This window comes from Equus asinus, chromosome 5 (genome assembly GCF_041296235.1).
Source record: "Equus asinus isolate D_3611 breed Donkey chromosome 5, EquAss-T2T_v2, whole genome shotgun sequence".
Classification (NCBI taxonomy): Eukaryota; Metazoa; Chordata; class Mammalia; order Perissodactyla; family Equidae; genus Equus; species Equus asinus.
The window spans coordinates 48,869,433-48,892,670 of record NC_091794.1 but is presented as its reverse complement, the minus strand read 5'-3'; the positions used below and the strand labels follow the sequence as shown (position 1 = coordinate 48,892,670).

General features: G+C 39.4%; 1 protein-coding gene across 2 annotated transcripts in view; it reads right to left on the bottom strand.

The window, feature by feature from the left end:
- Window positions 1-21,750, bottom strand: part of SLC2A2 (solute carrier family 2 member 2) — a 28,425-nt gene extending 6,675 nt beyond the window's left edge. Inside the window, exons 1-7 of one of the 2 annotated variants that reach the window (XM_014866851.3) lie at window positions 21,606-21,750; window positions 14,427-14,519; window positions 11,247-11,509; window positions 6,960-7,084; window positions 3,845-3,960; window positions 2,791-2,953; window positions 2,112-2,299 (exon numbers count right to left, since the gene is read on the bottom strand). In XM_014866851.3, coding sequence (XP_014722337.1) covers window positions 2,112-2,299; window positions 2,791-2,953; window positions 3,845-3,960; window positions 6,960-7,084; window positions 11,247-11,509; window positions 14,427-14,519; window positions 21,606-21,620 — 963 coding nt within the window. In that variant the 5' untranslated portion in view covers window positions 21,621-21,750. Of the gene's footprint in view, window positions 1-2,111; window positions 2,300-2,790; window positions 2,954-3,844; window positions 3,961-6,959; window positions 7,085-11,246; window positions 11,510-14,426; window positions 14,542-21,605 lie in introns of both variants that reach the window. The other variant, XM_070509457.1, reaches the window with a different exon arrangement.
- Window positions 21,751-23,238: the final 1,488 nt, after the last annotated feature.

Sequence of the window (23,238 nt, the reverse complement as noted above, 5' to 3'; positions counted from 1 at the left end):
CAGGTTCTCAGGTTCGGATACTGGGTGCAGACCTACACCACTTGTCAGCCATGCTATGGTGGTGACCCACGTACAAAGTGGAGGAAGATTGGCACAGATGTTAGCTCAGGGTGAATCTTCCTCAGCAAAAAACAAAACAAAACAGAAAAAGGACAAAACATACAAAACAGTACACATAAGAGTACAGATCAATTAATTTTCACAAACTGAACACATCTGTGTAATCAGGACCCAGATGAAGACATAAATCATTTCTTGCCCTCCAGAAGCCCCCTAAATGTCCCCCTATTTTCCCAAGGAACCTCTTCCAACTTCTACCATTGTAGATAAATTTTGCCTGGTCTTGTACCTAATATAACTGGAACTGCATAATGTGTTTATTATTTTGTATCTGGTTTCAACAGTACCTTTGTGAGAATCATCCATATTGTTGTGTGTATTTGTAGATTATTCATTACCATTGATATATAGTATTTTATTAATACACCACAATTTAGTTCTACTAAACTATTCTATTAATGGGTATTTAGGTGGTTGCTATTTAGAGTGATTATGAATAGTGCTGCTGTGAACATTCTAGTACAACCATTTTGGTGAAGTATGTACACATTTCTACCTAGGAATAGAATTGCTGGACCATAGTGTATGCATATGCTCAGTTTTGATAGATACTGCCAACCAGTTTTTCAAAGAAATTGTGTCAAATTACACTCTCACCAGGGTGTATAAGAGTTCTGATTGCTATTGCATTTAATCCAAAATTTTCCACTAATCTCGGTGGAGATGGAGAAATCTGGTTTACAACCTCACCAATAGCCTTTATTAGTTAGCTATGGTTTTAGGTTTATAATAGTCTTTTAGGTCATTCTGTCGTTCTGCCGTCCTCTGTCATTCCTTCCCCACATAGCATGTCCTGTTGCTGGCACCTCTTCCTGCAGACAGGTCTGATGCAGGAGGATGTGCAGACTGTGCTCACTGAGAAGTGGCTTATGCACATTGCACACTAGGCCACATTTTTAGGCTGCCTAACAGCCTCAGGTTCAACATTTCCTGGATGCCTCTAAGTCAGGCAGTGGGATGGAAGCTAAGGCAGGGAGGTTCGGAGAGGTTAAGTTTTGTGCCATGGGATATACAGGCAGAGCTGAGACAGGGGATATGAATTTGGTCTCTGAGTCCCCAAATTATATAGAGTATTCGATAGAAATGAACATCAGGAACTCCTTAAAGGAGTACGGAGACCACAGCAGATCAGTATTCAGCTTATGGAGTGAAGGTCAGTTCTCCTTTTCCTTCAACTAATGGGAATTACATTCTTTGCTTCCCCCAAGTCTCTGCCCATCCATCAGTAACCCCCAGAGTATCCCTTACGGGTCTGGGATCGGCTCGGTATAGATGAAGCCCAAGTCACATTGTTAACAGCAAAGAAAGGGGATAAGTGATTTTCATTATCTAGTTTCTTAATAAATACTTAATTTTTTATTCAAATAGCTAATTGCCCGTAGAACAATGTTAGTCAGCATTATGCAAGGATTTCAGTTAAAACCTAAATGCTAGCTAATTTAATACTCACTATGTTTTTCAGTCATGTCTTATCTACTGCCCTCACTCAGCAATATCATGCCAGTTCACTCCATTGTTTATTTTGTATACTCTCTCCCCAAATACAGTGAAAGTTTCTTGGATGGCAGGAAACTTCTTTGCACCTGGCTGTCTGGTACTTCATCTAAATGGAGGGAACTATGGATTTCGTTTGCCGAGGCTATCAGAAATTTTAAATTTGACACTCAACTCTACAATTCCCTTGTAATTTAGTTTTTTTGGTATAATTATTCTCCTTTCCTCTCTTTTGTATTTATGACTTTTGCCTTTTTGCCTTCATCTTAATAGACGTACAATACCATTGGTTGTTGACATTTTTAAAAATTGTAAGCTAATTTTAGAAAGCGGTTGAGGCAAAACAAAGAAAATTAATGCTCACTCAATATGTCTGTTGTAGTAAAATGTGATGTCAACATTTTAAAATGTCTTTTAGCTGTTTAGACTTATACCCCTTTCCTTCTCTGTCTTAGTTTACTTTGCTCTCAAAAGTTAGGGAGTGTCCTTAAACTTACCCCATTGATTCCAGAAAATTGCTGAGCCAGGTGTAGCATTAATGCCACTAGGATAGGCTGTCGGTAACTGGAATTGGTGAAGAGCTGAAGTATGGAGACTTTCTGCTCACTTGATGCTTCTTCCTTTTCTTTTCTCATCTCAATGATGTCTTTGGTGACATCAGCACCTCCTCTGAGTCTTTTCAAGCCTGTGCCCCAAAATGATCAGGTTGTCACAACTCAGGTCAAAACAAAAATAAATTTATTTTCATATGTTAATGAAAGAACTGCAGTTCTGCATAGCCCTTTCTACTACTTAATAGCATGTGTGTTGGGAATTCTTTTTTGTTAAATTGAATCCTGCTTTTTTATTTTAAAAAAAGCAGAACATTTGGCTTCATCTCATGACAAAGAAAACTGTGAACCTCATTATCGTTGAAGCGCAGCACTGGGAAAACTCTTTCAGAAGCCTCTGGTGAGTCCATTACCCTGCATGTGGGTTTACAATTTGGGTTCAAGTGTATGTTTATGGGTGCAAAATGGCATGGACCAGTCATATGAAAGTGATCTTGCACATTCTTCTTGCATGGAATCACTGACTTCGTTTGGAAAGTACTGGTACCAACTTCACAAGTAACCATTCTTGTACACTGTTGGTTCCAAAACAATAGGAAAAAAGTAAAGTCACGTACAGACTTACTTTTACTTGCTTTGACTTCCTCATCCAACTTAATGTAAAGGTATCTGGGGCTTTCTGGACAGAAGAAGAGCATCAGAGACTGGAGGACAGCTGGCACCGCAGACAGGCCAAGAAGGATGTGCCACAGCTTCTGATTGCCCAGGATAAAGTCAAGACCAACAATCTGAAAAGGCAGGGAGGAAGCGTATCAACTGCACAACAATTTGGATCTGTCTTCTGCAACAGTGTGTTGAAAAAGCACATTGACTATTTAATAGTAGTTCCTGACAACTTTCATTCAAACATGCACAAGATGGAAACTGTTACTAGTGTCTCTCACCTTAACTAAATTAGGGACAATTTGTTTTACAAAGAATTCACCTAGGTTTGTTTTCATCAACTTCAATGGGACATTTAGGATGGGAAGCAATCAAACTTTTAAGAACACATTTGATATCTAAAGCAACACCAAAAATTATGCATAACTTTGTACCTTTGTTAAAAATTTCCTCTTAGGTTACCCAGAGCTTAAATAGAATGGGATCTCATAGACAGAACAATTCCTCTGATGAGAACCAGCTTTGTCATCCCTATCTCAGTGAGTTATAGACTATTATCTGGATAGTCATAGCTCTGGGTTCCGAGGACCCCCTCTGAGACCATAGGATAGCAGGAAAGGATAGAGCCAGCTGAACAAGAACTGCTATGGTGATCATTTACATATTAAATTTCTGAGTAAGATGCCCAAAACAAAGGAAACCCAGACAGCCAAAAATCTGGAGTTTCTTATTTCTTGAAATCTAAATGGAATAATTTAATTCTAGAATAGCTCCAGAAGTTCAAGACTTGGCTTGCCAGGTCACCACCAGTGCCACCTCCACCACAATTCCAAGGGGGGAAAGTGAGGAGTGGAGTAGTAACTTAGTTTTGAGCTAAAATGCCTATGTCTCTACACGACCTCCACTCCCATTAGTGGTACTGGTGGAACTAGTTTTTTTCCTCTGTCTTGATCTACAGTGAGAATGGACAGTCAAGGAGGGAGAAGTTGGGAAAAGTAAAGGATAGGAGCTTTTACCTGACTAATGAGAATGCCCGTGACAATGGCCAGCTGGTGAAGAGTACCGATGGCACCCCTGAGTGTGGTTGGAGCAACTTCACCAATGTACATTGGAACCAAGCCTGAAATTAGCCCTGTGTGACACATGAACATAAATGTTAAAGTGCAGCCAGGACTATCTCAGTAACAATAATTTGGTTTAAATATAGTCAGTATCCTGACTGAAGGTCCCTTCCTGAGTCTTTTGGAAGGAAGAGCCCTTGTCCCCAGCCAAAGACACAGTTTATGCAAAGAATATTTGTTGATAAGACTCCAGATGAAGTTGTAGTTGGATGTACGAATAGAGAGAAATGGTTAGTCATATATCTGACAATTATTCATAGCATTGTCTTATTTAGTTAAAAAAAATCCATGTTAATATTGAGTTTATATCATATTGCCTTAGGTTGTCTTGAGAAAAGAGACTGAAGAATGCTTTAATAATATTCTTTAAAAAAATCCTTATCTAGACTCATGGGATTAAAGGAAATTGGGAAATATCGAGGCCCTCTCTTGACTTGATAGAGGCGAGAAATGACTTACCCAAGGTCACAGTGGGATACAGAGCACAAGAACTCCAAGCCCTATCTGAGTTTCCACAACGTGGAGGTGCCTCAAGATCACTGTGAGAGTTCGAGCTGGGGAGGAGGGTGTGGAGAGGAGGAAGGGGTTAAGGAACTCAGGCAGTCTTCCTCCAATTACTCCAGCCAGGGCAACCTAGTTTCTTCTTTATTCTCTCCAAATAATAGCCTTCAGAAAATATTTTATTTGAATAAAGACTTGTGGTACTTAAAGGAATACAAAAAGCTGAAAAGCACTAGGCAATTCTGCCTTCTATAGCTTTCCTAAATGCAGATGTAATCAGTCATCTTGGAAATGGTGGAGTACCCAGCCATCTGCTGAGTGCGTAAAAAGGTCAAAGACTATCAGCAAACAAGGCTGAATGCAATGTTTGCTATTTTCTTAAGAATTTTAAAATAAGATTTGTCAGAGGCTTCCTCTTAGAGACACTGCCTGCCTATCAAATGGAAATGGAGGGTCTTTGTGTAAAAGATGCTTTTGGGAACTGTAATGATTCAAATTGTTCTTAATATCTCACATGAACATTTGCATGGTTGATACGGCACCTGAATTTCTGCTGACTTTTGCATGTGACTCTAATGTGTGCTCTGTTAATCTTAAGTAAGAAAAAAACCCCATTTTTTGGGCCCTATTCCAGGCTGTACTATCTTTGTGTAATACCTACAATTATACCTCTAGAACAGAATTATGTAGATAAGCTCACAGGTCTGAAGTCATAAGAACCTGAAGTCAAATTGTATTTCCTATAATTTTTAGCAAGTTTAATGCTCAGAATAGGACCAGACATAATTTTAAACGATGGAGGATACAAGTTACTTGGTTATGCTAGTAATGGGTTGCTCTACAATATGTTTATAGCATTTCTTTTCAACTTTACCAAAAACATTTTGTATTTTTTTCCTTACTGTATTTTTTCTTTCTTTTGGTGAGGAAGATTTGCCCTGAGCTAACACCTGTTGCCAATCTTCCTTTTTTTTTTTTTGCTTGAGGAAGATTTGCCCTGAGCTAACATCTGTGCTGATCTTCCTCTACTTTGTGTGTGGGGTGCCTCCACAGCATGGCTGATGAGTGGAGTAGGTCTGCAGCCAGCTCTGAACCTGTGAACCAGGGCCACTGAAGTGGAACGCATGGAACTTTAACCACTGAGTCATGGGGCCGGCCCCCTTACTGTATTTTAAAAATTAGAAAAGAAGGAAGAAAGAAAGATTTGGACCTCTTTGATAGTGTTATTATTTGCATTTTACAGAAGAAGAGGAAACTGAGGCTCATATTCAATTATTATATGCCAGACAGAGACGGTGCTAGAATTGATTCACTGCGAATCCAAGGCTTTTCCACACGTGGGTTGACTTTTCACCTTGATAAAACTATCTTGCTTTTCAGTTATTTATTTGTGTTAACATTGAAAATACTGAAAAGAGACATTTAATTAGGTAATTTTAGACTTTTGTTTCAACTGATCCTCCAGCGATTCACCAGGCTGATAGAGGAGCTGCGGGGAGCTCAGGGTGGGCAACGCTGAGCTGGAGAAGGCAGCTCAAGGGAGAGGTGAGGCAATTGAAGATGCAGGGAATTATAGTCTTTCCTCTTTGCAGGGAAAGGTGTTATACATATTTTATACACCGTTTTTGTGCCCTCATTCTTCCTCTCCCAACTCCAGTGGATATTAGTTTCAAATGTGGCTACAATTTGGGACAGTGGGTTAAAACCGTGACCCAGAACCATCTGAATCAGAGCATTACTGGCACTGAGAAAAGATTTGACCATTTTAGAGACTGAGCGATCCTCCCTTTGTTCAGGCATTTGCTGATTAGTTGCTTGGGAAAGTTTAAAAATCTGTTTCCAAGAACTAGTGATTCCAGTTATTCAGATGTGAGGGTCATGGGAGGAGAATGCTTCCTCTATTCTGCCCTTGTCTACCAGCTGCTTCTGCCTGATTTCCTCTCCCTATGGTCACCGTCATTTTAACGCTTCACCCAGCCACGTCTGGAATCACACAGGGCTGGGGAATGTGGTCTGAGAGATGGGCCGAGTGTTAAGGTCTTTCCAGATAGGAGAGACAGAGACGTAAGCAGCCAGGTGGGGCCATAAGGGCCCAGTTCAGGGTTCTGGAGGCAGCAGTCTTCCACTGTCTACTGAATGACAGCACTAATAACAGCTGGCATTCCTTGGCAGTTTACTGTAGTCAGATTCAATGCTGAACATTTTACATGTATTTTCACAAGACCTATGAGGTAGATGTTATTATCCTCTTCATTTAATAGATGAGGAAACTGAGAGTTAAATAATTTGTCTGAGGTCATACAACTAGAAATGATGTCATTGCCATGGACAAGAACATAGCTTCACAACTCCCGTTTGCTGGTCTCAAATCTCCCCGGCTCAGGACTTCAACTTTGTGCTATTGCCTTTCCCTTTTATGATGTCACCTTAGGCTTAAAAAATTCCCTGCATGTTACTGTTCTACCTTTAGAATAAATTTCAGACAAATGTGTGTGTGTGTGCAACTTACCACAGTAAAGTCCTGATATGCCTCTTCCTGAAATTATAAGAATGTGAGATGGTCCCAATTTCGAAAACCCCATCAAGAGAGCTCCAACTATTGAGAAAATGTTTGCTACCAACATGGCTTTGATTCTGAAATTTTAAAAAGCAAGGATTATAAATTCAGCATTGAAACTTGGTAAAATTATTTGCTTCCAGAGAATGCTGAGATTTTTACCTGAGAGTGATTATTTTAATTTTGCTGAAACAGCTAGCTGGAGAATCTTAAACCATGCTTGCTACTTTGATTTATCTACAGACTAAAACATTAACAATAAGTAATATTTATAATGAGAGAATCTGGTTTGCATGCATCTGATCTCCACGTTTTGATAGAGATGATTTGATTGTGGCGATGACTAGTTTGATTTAAGCTAACACTTCTGACACTTTTTCAAATAGTTAACCAATTAAGTTTTCACCAAGTTGATTGTTTTAAAGAATAATTGCCTGGTGGTAGCTAAATTCAATTCTGTAGTTGTAACCTATGACACCCTGTTTCTTTTTTTTTCCCTTTAATGGTACAGGTTTTTAGTTGATGTAGATCATGACAGAAACCTTCAAAGTTAAATTTCCTTTAGTATGAATTATTTGGAAGTATGTTAAAAAATACTTTTAGTTTGAACTTTGTCATAGAAAATTATAATTATTCTTCCTTTTACATTGTATGCCAGCATATTTCCAGAATCTAGGAATTAATGTCAACCAATGTAAAATACATAATAAAGCTTACAATAGCAGGAAAAACATTTTCAAAATTAATCATATGAAAAATTGACATTTTCAGATATCTGATATTTTTATTCCTATTAAATGGGAAAGTGAGGTACGCAAAAACCTTTAAAGTTTAGTAGATGATGATAAGGCCAATAAAAGAATCTGAGTGGATAGGTGTGGAAATGTTTGTGCCATAAAGAAATGTAAGCATTTCAATATTTCAAACTTTAATAGGTGAATGTTTTCTAAGCAAGTGTTATTAACACCCAACAGGTTTTTTTTCTGGAGAGTAAAACTATATAATCATACTGCAGTGATTGCCCAACAATCATGAGGTAGGCTGAGTAATCCTCCCCCACCCTCCCACCCACCTCTCTCAGAGTCCACATCCTGATCCTCAGACCCTGGGAATATGTTACTTTATATGGCCAAAGGGATTTTGCAGACGTGATTAAGTTAAGGATTTTAAGATGAAGAGATTATGCTGGGTTATCCAGGTGGGCTCACTACTGTACTCACAAGTATCCTTATAAAAGGAGGGCAGAAGAGAAGGTGATATGATGATAGAAGTGGTGATTAATGTGCTTTGAAGATGAAGGAAGGGGCCACAAGCCAAGGAATATGGGTGGCTACTGGAAGCTGGAAAAGGGCAAGGAAATGGATTCTTCGCTCAGTTCCTCCAGAAGGAAAGACACCTTGACTTCACCTAAGTGAAACTAAATTTGGTCTTCTGATCTCCAAAACAGTAAAAAATGACTTTGTGTTGTTTTAGCCACTAAGTTTGTGGTAATTCATTAGAGCAGTAATAGGAAACTAATATATGGAAATTAGAACAATCCAAAGGCAGGGAAAAGGAGCTTCAGAGCTGCAGAGTAGAAAAAGACAGTGGTGTTTCTTTGTGAAGTGCTTTTTCTCTACACAAGGACAGAGGGCAGGCAGATTCAAAAATTTACCCACAAGAAATTGTTACTAGCTAGGTAAGAGTGTATTCTGTTAGGGGAGAAAAAGATAAAAAGTCTTAAAAGAGATAGCCTGAAAGTATTTTTGATGCAAGGTTGCTCTGAAGTCACTCTTCCTTACCATTGATGGATGCCAGAGCACTTTATACAACTTAAAGGATTTTTACTTCTGCTCAGACTTGAGAAATGGCCAAGAATAAATCAGCCAAAACCACGTGAAATGGCTGAATCAGGGAGAAATAAATATATTTCTAAGTTTATTTCTTTAAATCTTGCTCTAAATACTCCTGTTAGCATAGGCTTTGTCATTGTTGTCAACATCATCATCATTGTCAGCATCATCATCAAAGTAAGGCTACATTCTCTGCCTGCTCACTGTGTGTCAGGCAGTGCTTGAAACCCTTTTTATTCATTCTCATTTATTTCTGACAATAATGCTGTGAGGTAGCAATTATTTTTTCCCATATTGCAGAGGGGGGAAACATCTTAGAGAACCGAGGTACCTTGCTAATTTTCACCCAGCTATTAAGTGACAGAGCTGGGACTTGATCTGTGTGAAACCAAGGTTAATGCTTCATTTTAGTGAGTTCCATTTTTGATATGAAAGAAGGAACACATTCAAGGCAAGCTGTGTATACCTTCCTTGACTCATGTTAGCGTGGATTGCACAGGCCATGATCTCCTGCCACTGTACCCTTGTGATTAAATTGTAAGTACACAGCCTCTGAAAAAATTGACCTTGAGAGCCCAAGTCTGCAAAATAGTGGCCGCAGCCATCTATTGACTGTTACACAATTACAAGGAAAGACTTTTTTTTAAAGCAATAATAGAAAAATACATATTTATTTTTAACTGGTGGAGCACTGATGCTGGCAATAAGGAAAATCGTGTCATTTCTCAGCAGTTCTCCTTAGGAAAACAGTTTTATGGGAGACACTGAACTCTTTTGTCCTAATATTGAAGTTAAAATTATTAATTTTATGGCTGTTTTTCAAGGAAGATTATTTTTCTACTGAGAGCTGGAAGCAGCCTCACTTTTAGTTTACTGTAAGTTATTTGATAAATGGTCATTTAACATTGTTTTGGGGTGTGACCATTGTTGATGCTAATCCTAAGACTTGAGAGGGCATGCATCCTGTTTCCGTCACTAGGACACTAACTAAATATTTTAGAGTAAATCACTGGACCTGTCAGAAACTCATCTATAAATGAAGGGCAACAAAGGCTTAAATTTTTTCTTCAGGGATGAGAAGAAGTATAAAACATTAGTACCTGCTAAAAGAATTGGTTTGTCCATATTTTAAAATTAAATTAAATTTTGCTTAATTTTATTTATTTTAGAAATAATCTAGAAAAATTTCCAGTTACTGCTTAAACCAATTTGATACAAGTTAAAAGGATTTTTAAATTTTTTAAATGATTAAAGTCATTTATGAACTCTCTAATTTATGGATTCTGATAGAAAGTTTAGCTAAACACAGTAAGTTGATAAAAATGTGAGGAACTGACTATTCTCTTTTATGGTAGAGGAAAGTTCCTTTCAAATAAGAACAAGAATAAAATTTGGGTTACCATGCTACCCATTACTTAAGAAAATTTCTTACAGTCTTATTACATAAAACCTTTAGTACAAGAGGAAGAAGTTTTCAGAATTCTAATAACCAGAGAGACAAAATTATAATTTAAAGTAGGAATTTAAAAAAATAAATGAGTTGTAATCTAGAATTACTAAGATAGTTGCCTATATTGTTTACATCTTTAAGGGTTTTTACATTTTCTAAATTTTCCATATTTGCACATTTTTATCATCAGAAAAAAGGCAATTAATAAATAAAAGGTGGATTCAAAGAGTGGAAAATAAATCTATTATTTATTAATAATCATTTGATTTTCTGATTTTATTTCTTCTTTATGGTGGTGGTGGGGGATCCCAAGAACTTTAATGTGTTACATGACTAAGTGAAATTTGAGTGTAAAGGAATTATGTTGATGTTTTTATCCAAAATGCCTAAAAGAAACCAGAGTATAGAAATGGAGACAGCACTGGCTTCATCTCTGGTTGGAGCTTTCTGACAGTAGTAACAGCAGCTGGAAACCTCATGCCGTACTAGGCAACTGGAAGTTGGGGGTATTGACTTGACCTTAGGACTTGACTGATCCAAATGCCAAATTCTAATTTGAAAATGAAAAACTGGATGTCTGAGAAATGGAGTGATTTGGTAACGCAAACAGTGGACTCCCAGGTTAAAAATTCCACTCTTGACTCTTACGTTGAGTTCCTGAGCTAACCATTTGTGTACTGCATTCTTAGTATGTTTTATAACTTAAAAAGCTAGAAAATCAAATCAGATCTAGAAATACACACCAAACTCACTTTTTCTGTAAATCCGTCCACAAATAAGTGGTTTGTTGCAACAGCCTTCTCCATTATTTGGTCCAACACAAAGCTAACGCATAAGATCATAAATTGAAAAAAACAACTCTAAACTCTTCCACTAAAGTAAAGACAATTTCTTTCTAAACAAATTCTTACAAACCTAAAGTTTCTGTGTTTATGTATATTTATGAAATTTGCCTACCTTCCAAGCCGGTCCCCAAGCCACCCACCAAAGAATGATGCGAACATTCCACCAACTGCAAAGCTGGACACAGACAGGGACCACAACATGATGATGTGGCTGGCAGATGCCACAGCCTCTTCCTCAGCCGAAGAAGTTGGTGTTGGAGTCCTTAGGGATGGGACTGTGGGCAGTTCCTTCGTACTGTTGATAGCATAGTTATTAATAGCTTTTCGGTCATCCAGTGGAACACCCAAAACGTGTCTATAATGGGATATTATTACCTGAAGAAATAAAATAAAGAAACATAGCTCCAACATTTATAACATTCTACATATTTTTTTGTTTGTTTTTCCTTTAAAATGTTTGTTAGGTGTTTAAACACAATCATCCCAACTACATGTGTTATACTCATACAAACACACATAGATTTATTTACAATTGACCATATCCTATAAAACAGAGGTTACAAATTCCAGTGCCAACCAGAACCAGGCAGGAACAAAGAAGTGAAGAAGTAAAGAAGAACTTTGATGACTAGACAACTGAAATACTGTCTCTGCTATTGAGGATACAACAGTGAGTGGGTAGGATTATGGCCCTGAAGAGCATTTGCCCCATCTAAAGGAGGAAGCTGCAAATGTGAGACTAGTGTTGCATGACCTTTAATTTTTAAAGAGAAGCCAGAACTCTATCTAGGTTTTTATGTAAAATTCTTCAAGTTTCAAGTGTTGGAAACTATTCAAATTGAAAATGTTCTCCAGGCTAAGAAAATATTTTCACATCAGTGTTACCCCTGCAAAGCAGGATTTAAATTGACTTACATAAATATTTTGATAGAAGCATAAAAGTGGATATAAGAAAAAAGATTGGGAAGGATAAGATGAGGCCAAAAATAAAGTTAGTATACAAAAGTCAAACACTAGGTGCTGTATCCTTGCTGGAAGTGAACCATAAGTTTAGCAATAAACTTCCTAGCAGCCAGTGCAAAGCGGGAAAACAATCATGCATATTGATGAATTCCAAAGATAAAAACAACTCAGGTTTTTTTGGAGAAGGTATTGAGATCTGAAGAAAGGTTCTTCTGTGGATCCTCACAGAGTTCAGTGTGTAATAGAATAAACAACGTTCAAAGCTAAATTTCACAGAGCCGTATTTTATAATGCGTTTCAGTAGAGGCAAAGATCATACTACAGTATAATGGAGTAAAGGCACATCCTTCAGGCTATCTTCCTTCCGTTTCATTCCTCTAAATGATGATTTGGTCTTTATTCAGCAGCAGTCCTTCTGGGAGGACCTCTGACTAGGACCTGGAATGTAGCTGCTCTGGGTCATCAGCCATGGGCAAAGCCCTATGTGGTAAAGTCAGCCGAGTGAGGAGAGAACTGACATCCTCTTATGATAAGAGAAGTCTGACCAAGGCATTTGCCTCATTGGAAGGCCGCTCTATATGGATAATATGCGTAGAAAAAAGCCTGGAAGGAAATACCTAAAAGGTTCTCAGCAGTTTGCTCTATGTGGTAGAATAATTATGGGTGATTTTTTAAAATACTTTCTGCAACAGGCATGGGTAGTTTTCTTAATCATAAAAAACTGTGATTTTAAAATACTCTATAGTAATTCCAAATGTCATTCCACTAATAAAAACAAATGGGCCTGAATGACTATTCTTACGTAACGGTGTTTAAGCAGCTCTTTAAACACAGAAGGAAGGGGCTCTAGAGAGGGCACTGAGCCAGGTGCCAGTGGGGGAGTCTCTGTTTTCAGGTCTGGCTCTAGGACTTGGAGTGGAGGACAGGAAACTTCATGTTAATTTTCCCTCTAAGACTGGAGAGGATGGTTTAAATAAGGATTTGAAAAGGTCTTCCACAGAAAGAGGTGAGGCTCTCCCGACTCCAAATTATGGTGATGTTGAGCCAAATTTCAGGAAGCCTGGTAAATTGACACATGTTGTCATCACCCACAGAAAAAAGATATGACCCCCAGCATTATTCTCTAAATCTGTCAGCCTTGGCGAGGCCTGCCACACTCGTGATGACGTGTGGTGCCTCATCATCTTTTGGCTCAAAGAGCAACCCTTTTCAGGTGATGGACTGTGGCCAACACACATTCACACTCTGCGGTATCTTAACATTTTCTTTGGAGTTCAGTGTTGTGAGAGAAGCTGATGAAACATGATGGATTCCTAGAAGGCACCCAACAAATGTGTGTACCTTCACCTTATGCCAGCCTTCCCCCCAGCTTCTCTCCTCTCTCTCTCTCTCCTTTATTCACTAAACACTTTATTGAACACCTGCTTTACACCAATCATGGTGCTTGGCACTGCTGATAGGAAGAGGAACAGGACATTAATCCTTTCCTAAAAGACCTGACAGTCTGAGTTAGAGCAGAGGGAGTGAAGTCCTGATTCCCTCACTTAGATGCTGTGGCAGCTGAGAAAAATGACATCCCTCTCCTCTCTGTTCACTGGATTCCAGAGTAGAGATGCATAAAATAAATGAGAAAGATAGTAATTATTTGATATTTTGAAAAATGCCCATTCAAATAGTCATGGAGAAAATCCAAACTTTTTTGGACTCCTTGACTATTATTTAAAAGTTTTATATTATTTGCCTTTGAATCACCTGTGGGAGACAGGAATGGGGATGGAGTAGAATCTCTTTAGTGTTAAGGCTGCTAAAGTTTCTATTCTGGTCTAGAAATGGGCATAATGAGGTTGTTTTGAGGGTCAGACTGAGGAGAGCATGTGTTAAAGTGCCTGACGCCCAGTGAGTTGGGGCTCGGAAATGTTTGTACCCAGAGTGGAATATACTCTTCTATTGTTTCCTTTTATTTTCTGGCATTTTTCATTCATGTATGGCTGGGATCTCTGAATGAATGCTGCAAATTTCTCTTACGCTTTGTAAAAAAAATCCTTAGGTACGTGGTGTCCTGGCTGGAATTTTCTGTGAGCTCAGCGAACAGCAGAGTCAGAGATCAAGAATTATTTATTGCCCTTTCTTTTCCTGTGAGGTTTATTAAATGAAGAGTCAAGCCCAGGTTATCAGCTTTGGAATCACGCACGTGGTACCTGACAGAATGCTGGGACTACCTCGTCGTGTTCCCTACCTGGGCACACTTTATCTCTCTGAAAGAGGAACAGAGATCTTTCTGTCACTGACGGAAATTACCAAAAAGAGAACTTGTCCATGTTCCACTTGCCTCTTGAGGTGCATTGATCACACCAATGTCATATCCAAACTGGAAGGAACCCAGCACGGCAGTGAAGACAGTGAACGCCAAGGTCCCAGTGACCTGTGGAGAATGAAACACAGGGCTGGGAAACACCAGGCAGTTTCAGTTACTCATCATCCCATCAGCCTGCAGCTTGGATTTCTGACAGGCTCCATAGGCTGGTTCTTGCCCCTTGATAGTCATCCACAGTGTGCCCTATGCTCCTAGCAGGGGTCAGTCATGTGGCAACGTGAGCACATTTCCTCATTCTCCCTCCACCCGCCCCCACTGCTAAAGCTGAAAAAAGTTGGGGACAGCTTCTTCCAGAGGAGGAACTAAAGATCTTTATATATATAGATATATGTATATAATTCAAAATTAGGACTGAGAACTAGAATTGCTGTGGACTGAAGGAAACTGCCAAGATAAAAGCGGTCATTTATGTCATTGGGAGAAGTCAAATAAGACACCCATAACAGAGATGGGGAGCTCTTCTGGACTTTGTGATGGTGCAAAAATACCTCAAAACTCATACAAGAAACAGCAGCAGCCTTTATCATGATCCACATCAACATCCAGGTAAGGATACTTCCAGTGTTTGCATCTAGTTGAACCTAGAGTTGTGGGTTAAGGGATGTTATTTCCTCCCCAACTCCATGTAGCTACAAAAAACAGTGTCGAAAGGGGCAGAGCATTCATTCTCTCAACTCATAATCACACATCTAGCCATCTTAGAGAAATCACGTCATGCATGTAGAATCACATATAAGAAGAGTTGATGCAGCACTTTGTGTACGTGTGATGACAAACATTGTAGAAAGAACCTAAATATCACTTAATGGGAAATGGCCAAATAGGTTTCATATACATCATGATACATACAGCTTGCTATGCAGCGTTTAAAAAAGTGTGATCATTATGTACTGACTTATTGTTAAGTGACAAAGGAAGGTGTGTAATATCATTACTGTTTTTTTAAAAAAAGGCTTAAACCCAAATATTCTTTAATTTTTGCATGTTGTATGTAATTCATAGAATATTTTCTTTAAGAACAAATAATAAGAAGATGACCTTTGAGGAGGAATGTAAGGTTGGAGAAGGAGGGTAAAGGAGTATTTTTTTTCTTTTATTTATATTATTAGACATTTTATAAGGAACTATTTCATGTATAATTACATAATTAAAAAATTTAAAATAAATAACGTGGAATATAGTGGGAACATTGTTGAATAAAAGAATGAGTCATATCAACGTGGGTTCCACTTCCTGCTCTCATACTTAGTGAATATGTGACCCAAGCCACTTCTCCGATAAAATCTTCAGTCTTTCTCTAAATTGGAGGATGATTGTAAATCCCCCTACTCCACCATGATGAATAGCTAATTAGCTGGGACCCCTTATTCTCCAGTCAATCTCCAATCTCCAATTTAGTGGTTCTAAAACCAGACCTTACTTGGAGAGCTTGTTACACATGTAGCTTCCCGGGGCTCGCTCCAGAGTTACTACCGGATTGGAATGTCTGGGGTGGGGATTAGGAAGCTGTAGGTTTGCAAAGCTGCCTCTCATTCCACTAATTCAGAATTAATTGCAGGTGGCACTTACGTAGACCTTGCCTCCCAACAACTGCCTTCCCTGAAAGAAAGGACTTCAAAGCTGACCCAAAAGTTATGATAAAAGAAGAATATATAATATCATATAATATACATTATATACATTTATTAGATATAAATCATATGTAAACATATAAATTATTTATAAATTATATGTAAGTATATTGAATGTAAAATATGCGTATGTGTGTGCGCTTGCATGCATGCATGAGTGCATGCACGTGTGTACACACACACTATGACATATGGTGTATGGGATTACCAGAGATTTTGAATTATTCCTTAAAATGTAACTAGACATCTAAAACTCAGTGGCTCAGGCAGCCAAAGCTAAGATGGGGTTCCTTTTACTTGGTTGGTGGTTTCTCCTCCAATCCTTTTTCCCCTTCAGCTGTTTCCAAGGACACAGAATTTCATCCTATTTACAGGTAGTAATGGTCTCAATGGTAAGGGGACCAGGGGTGCCTTGAGAGGGCTTTAGCCTACTTTTCTGATAATCTCTGTCACTACAATCTGGACAGTCTGATGTTAGGTGCAACGCAAACACAGCTTCAAGTCCTAATACTAAATATTTATGCCTACTGCATGCCTGTTCATCGCTATGTGTGTGTTATCTCATTTATCCATATTAGTTTTCTCTTGCTGCTGTAACAGATAACCAACAAAGCAGTGGCTTAAATAACACAAATTTATTATCCTAGAGTTCTTGGTATAAGTCTCACCAGACTAAAATTAAGGTGTTGGCAGGCTGTATTTCTTTCTGGAGGCTGTAGGAGAAAATTCACATTGATGGTAGAATTTAGTTCCTGGTGGTTATAGGATCAGGTTCTGTGTTTTTGTGCTGGCGGTAAGCAAGGGCCATTCTCAGCTCTAGAGGCCACCACATTCCTTGGTTAGTGGTGTCCTTCCTCCATCTTCACAGCCAGAAATGGGCTGTCAAATCCCCACATTGTATCTCCCTGACCCTGACCACAGTCAAAAAGTTTCTTCCCTTTTAAGAATTTGTGGGATTGGATTTGGTTTATAGGGATAATCCAGGAAAATCTCCCCATCTCAAGGTCGATAACCTTAATGACATTTGTAAAGTCCTTTTTGCCATGTAGGGTTACATATTCACAGTTTCTGGGATGAGGTTATAGACATTTTTGGAAGACCATTATTCTGCCAACCACACTTCTCATGACAGCACCATTAGTATCCCTATTTTATAGATAACTAGATTAGGTTAAGGTATCACAGCCAGTAACCTGTAAAATAATGATCTGGATCCAGAGCCATGCTTTAAACTACTTGGTTATTTTGCATTTCTCATTGGTCAGAAACAGACATTCAAAAGTCAAGCATATCTGAAAATTTAAGATCATACTCTTTCTAAATTGAAAAAAAATCCAAGAGTGCACATACACATAGAATTTTCCAAGTGTGATGCTGAAGCCAAATCACCAAACACCCACCAATTCAAAGTGCATCGTCCCATCACCCACCACACAATCCCCTTCCTCCTCTCCTTCCCATAGAAAACTTTTTGAAGTCTCTGGACAAAAATTCAGAAGGGCAAAGGCTGCTCAGTTGCTCATCTGTGGCTAACCTGAAGAACCTCAGGGCCTTCCCACCACCAAACCCAGGGCCAAAATATACTCGCTCAATTTCATCCCTGCATTGCATTTTCTTCCTGTGGCAGAGTCTCCAAGCACTTGGTATCTTAATGACACCTCTCACTTCATCCATGGGCTTATGCTCTCTACTGGCTCTCTCCTCCTATCCCCACTAGACAAGCATATATTTCCTGTCTCCTTATTTTAAGAGTCCAGCTGGTGACCATGCCAATGGTGAGCAGGGATGGATGATACAGAAATGGAAGTTGGGGATGAAGGTGGTGGCTGTAGTAGATTTGGTCCCCCATAATTTATGTCAACCATCCCCTGACATTCCAGATACACAATGTAAGTCACAACAGTCTTAGCTGTTCCTACATCACTTTGCTAAAAATGAAAGTTAATTTTCAAAGATGGAGGTTCTCCAGAGCTCCTGACCTATTACCTTCAAATCAAATTGTTCTAAAGTCATCACAATAGAAATACTGGAACTGCCCCTAAGATCACTTTTTCCTGTTATATGGACAAGAACAACAACAACAAAAACAGAAAGCAGCTGTGAAGGAGATAGGAAAGTTTTTAAATGTTTAGTAATCTTAGAGTGTTCTTAAAGTCCTTCTCCTCTGGTCTTCCTGGCTGCTTTTTCAGAGTTGGCTCTGATCTTGCCACCCCAGGGCCTGCAGTTCCCCACTTTAATTCCCTGAGAGAAATATTTCTCCCAGTTGGTCACATAAGGAGCAATGTCATCAATTTTTAAGCAGATCACTTGACTTTCTGAGAATTCCCAACTAAAGTGATTATTCCAAATATTGAAGTCTCTGGAGCTGTTTAATTGCATTTCCTTTTTTTTTTTTTACCTCTTATTTTCAGGTTTAATTTCCCTCTCTGAACTCTATTTTAACCTGGCTCTTTGCTTCCCATCTTTTCTTTTTCTGAAACAATGTGAGATGACATTTATAGTTAACTTTCTATGTGATTTGGCACTAGAGTTGGTCAGAGAAAGTTTTATTTAGGAGAGGGAAAATTTCTGAAAATCGCCAAGTCTGACTTAGCCCAGCAACCCACATCTATTCAGTCTAATATCCAAGAGGTTGACTCAAGCATAGGTACATAGCAGCTAACGAAAACTGAGAACTCGGGACCTTACTATGTCCCAGCTCTGGGGTTCTAAATGGTTTGCCTGTTCTCCCAATAACCATGTAGGCAGGAATTATTACTATAATTTCACGTATGGGAAAACTGGTATGAAAAGCATAAGGAACTTGTCCAAAGGCCATACACTTCCCAAGTGGCAGAAGACCGTCAAGCCTTTTCTCTCCTCCTCTTCATAGGCTATAAGGTATTAACCCTGCACTTTTAGGAAGACTACCTTCATTTAGAGCATCATAATTTTAGGTTAGAGAAACTAGGTTCCATATCCAACTAAAAATATGCTGCTGGATAAATGTGGAAGAGTAGAATGGGCAAGTGGCTAAACCCTTAACATAAAACAAAACGTGGTGTTTATTGTGGCTTAGAGGTCAGATGAGGTCTATTAAAACAAACAAGTAGACCTGGGAGTCAGAAAACTTAGAAGAGTCCCAGGTAGGCCCTTAATATCCCTGAGCCTCTGTTTCTTTGACAAAAAATGGGTATAATAATAGTTGATGTGTAGGATTATTATAAAGACTAAATAAGATAAATAATGTAGTCTTCCTGTGAATAGTGACAGGGCTATAAAACAACTGCATCTTTAATTACGTCATCATCACCTCTCTCCGTGATCTCTATAATAATCACTCTTGCCGAACAACCACCTGTGAACTTTTCATACATCACCAATACTCTTCACAACAATACTATGTAGTACATGAAATTGTCCCCATTTTACAGGTAAGGGAACCGGGGCTCAGCGATTAAGTGGTATGCCAACCCCACACAGCTAGGAAGTAACAGATACTGTAGCATTTGAACCCAGAGCTCATGTTCTTAAACGCCCACTGCTACACAAAAAAGCAGATTTTCAGCAGCTTCTGACTGACTAGGTGAGGAGGAGAAGCTTGTACCCTTTCCTCTAAACCGCATGCCTCCAAATGCCAACCCAGAGGTGATCTTGCACCCAACTGTGGAGAAGGCCAGGGGCCTCTTAAGCCGTAGAATCTTTAAGCTTGAAAGGGCCTCTAGAGAGCAATGGATTCTAGTCTAATCCCTTCATTTTTCACTTGAAGAAACTGAGTCTTAAGTCCCTGTCTGAGTTATACAGTGCATCACTGGGCAGAACCAGAGTGAGAACCCTGGTCTCCTGACCCTCGGTCCGTGCTTATCCCACTTTTTTCAAAGTTTGGGTAGGTTCACAAAGCTGAAAAATTGTGCTTTACATCAGTTCTTGTTCTTTCTGGGGTCCATTATTAGGCAATTCCTTGGTTTTTGAGAAAAGTCCTACAGCACAATTTCTAAAGCCCTCTGAGGGAATTTAATGATAGTTCTAAATGAAGTTTGCACATCTACAGTGTGCCAGGCTCTATGGGAAGCATGTTACCTTCCCTTTTTGTCTTCCAAACTTCAGTTATTTGAACACTGTCTTCATGATTTTTGCCAAATCTACATCCACCTGTATAGTTATTAACTTAATATTATCTTTATATTGTCCTTAAAGTTGTAACTACTTTAGCTTCATCCTGGGCGATCATAGGAATTCATGATGTCCTAATTATTCTTTAAATACACCTTACATAAATAGGTAACTATTAACAGTAACATATTTTTCATCTGAGCCTCTCTAATACTGTCTCATTTATTTACTTCCAGACCATGAAGAGCTAGTATAATCCCTCTCTATCCCACATTATATCCTCATATTATATCCTAATATGTTCCTATTTTGTCACAATATAGAAAACCCACGTTCAGTTAAATAACCTAACCCGGGTCTTACAGCAGGTAAGTAGCCTCAGCACACCCACAAATTCAAGCCCAGCTGACTGCAGAGCCCGTGCTCCTGGCCTTGTCACAACTGATGAGAAGCACTGCTCAGCAGGTAAGTTGTACCAGATCAGAGCTTAGAGGTCCTGCTCTCACAGGGGCACAGGCTTACCTGCGGGTGTGACTGTGCAGGGGTAGGCGCGTGTGGTCGGGGGAAACTTGTGAAGGAGCAGCAGCACTATATCCTTTTTGTTTTGAAAAGTATCTCTACAGAGGAATTGAAAGAGGAGTGCAGTGAACACTCCATTACCTTCACCTGTGTTCACCAATGGTAAACATTTACCATATTCGTGTAACTCTCTCTCTCTCTGTGTCTCTGTCTGTGTGTGTGGTTTCAGCTGAATCATTTGAAAATAAGTTGCAGACATTTGTGTCACTTCACTCCTAAACACCTCAGCATGTACTCACTAAGAACAAAGACATTATCCTACATAATTGCAATACCATTATCATATCCAAGAATGTCATAGATACACTAATATTATCTAATATAACCCATTTTCAAAATTTCCTAAATGTGCCATGCTGTCCCTTAGTGCTGTTTTCTTCCTTTCACAATCTAAGGTCACTTGTTGCATTTGGGTGTCAGTTCTTCTGAGTTTCCTTTAATCTAGAACAGTCCTAACTCTTGTTTTTCATAGAGTGACAGTTTTAAAGATTTCAGATCAGTTTTCATAATGAGTTAGATTCAGGTTAATCTGCCCTTTCTTTTTTGCACATTCCTTCAGTAATATGGCTATGCAGAATCACTTGTTAGACAATCTAGTCAGAAAACAGAGCAAATATTCTTAAAGCCCCTTGAGACCCCTTAAATTATTACTGAATAAGAAATGTGACTTTTTAGCAGTCAAATGAACTATCAGTTGGCCAAGAGAAGCAGCTTTGATCTGGGGTAGCTACACCCAACATCCCCCAAATCCTTCATATGCTCACTGACTTGAACAGATTCCCCTGCTCCTTTCCTCAAAGCCAGACTCAGAATGAACACAATGCTGCTTTACCTTATGTTCTGTCATTTTATGGGTCGGGAGTCTTCCTCTAATTCCAGGTCCTGTAGTGAGTGTGGCACAGGCAGCTGGCCAGCGTCTGCCTGTGCATCTCCAGCTTCCCAAGACTAGTTACACATTAGAGGAGGAGGAGCAAGGAAGGAGCGGGGCCACTACCTAAAAGTCCAAGTCTAATCTTGGCAGTCGCTGAACATTGATGATCTAATCAATAAATGCTTTGCCTCAGCGACCTGTGGCTTCAATGTCTTTCTTCCACCAGGAAGGAAAATAGGAGCAGGTTCTTTAGGCATAAGCTACAAACCAGAGGCGGTCACATTTTAAGGCATGTGTTAAGTGTGGTAGTAACCAGGAACAGGTGAAAGAGAAATCTTCAGGGTCTTTTGCAGAAGATGAGATACAGTGGGCTGCCATGCCGTGTTGTGAGGAGGACAGACAAAGACAGGGGCCTGGGAGGCACAGCGCACTCTACCCCACCAAGAACCTGTACCGTGGTGTTTGTGCTTTAGAGCTGGGCTGTGTGGCCAGGGTCTCTTGTAGGCTTGAGTGGTTACCTGAATGAGGTTCAGAGAGTTATAAACTTGGGTTTGAATCTCAACATTTTGCTCGTGGGGGGACCTTAAGAAAGGCCGGCTGTGCCTTAGTTTTTTCACCTGATAAAATAAAAATAACAGAATACACACCTTGTTTTGTTTGGCGGATTAAATGCAGTAATATACGAAAGTGTTTCGCATAGTGCATAAAAAGTGCTCAGCAAATGGTGGTTTTATTGTTTTACCATTATTATTAGTTCCGTGTATGTCAAGTGGCACTTGTTGGAGGCAGTAGTGTGGAGTTCTCAAATAAATCTGCTCATACAGCTTGAGCTTGTGCCTTCTGTGTGTCCTCTCTGATATCCGATCCCTGTGGGGGCCCAGGCTATGTAAAAATTGATTGAACTTGGCTGTGCTTGGCGACTAGTGTCAGTGGTTCCACTGAGGCTCAGCTTGGCCGTTTCCCAGCAGAGGAAATGTCATGGACAGCAGCAAAAACAAACGGTTGTTACGAAGAAAAAGAAGGTGATAAAGTGACAAGGTAAAGAAGACTCAGATTTCATTTGTCGTTTATTTCATCACCTTTTTTTCATTTCTGTCCCTTTGACAAGGTAACTCACCTGAGTAATTCAATTCAAACCACAAACTTATTAAGCCCAGCACAGCCCCAGGCTGTGAGATGCATGAGATAAATAAGACACTTAGGAGCTAATAATGTATAAGGAGAGACATACATAAAGCAAACACACAATACAGTAATTTCTTAGTGGAAAAGCATGAACAAATATTACTAGCAACGATAGTTAATCTTTATTGAGTTCTTGCTTGGTGCCAGGTGCTGCTCTCAGCACTTTACAAGGATTAACTCGTTCAGTCATAACATGAGGCGCTCTCCGTTGCAGACCCAAGCTTTGGAGAGCAGCTGTGAAATCAGACTTTAAAGCCACACTGACGTTAGTGCATAGCCGGCTACTGGCTTTGCGCACCAGTTTCGGCTGAGGATGCGCACGCCCAATCGTCAGAGAGTGCTCTGTAATCAGGAGAGAATTCCTTAGCAATCATTTCCCAGTGACCTGACGCTGCAGGAAAGTCTTTGT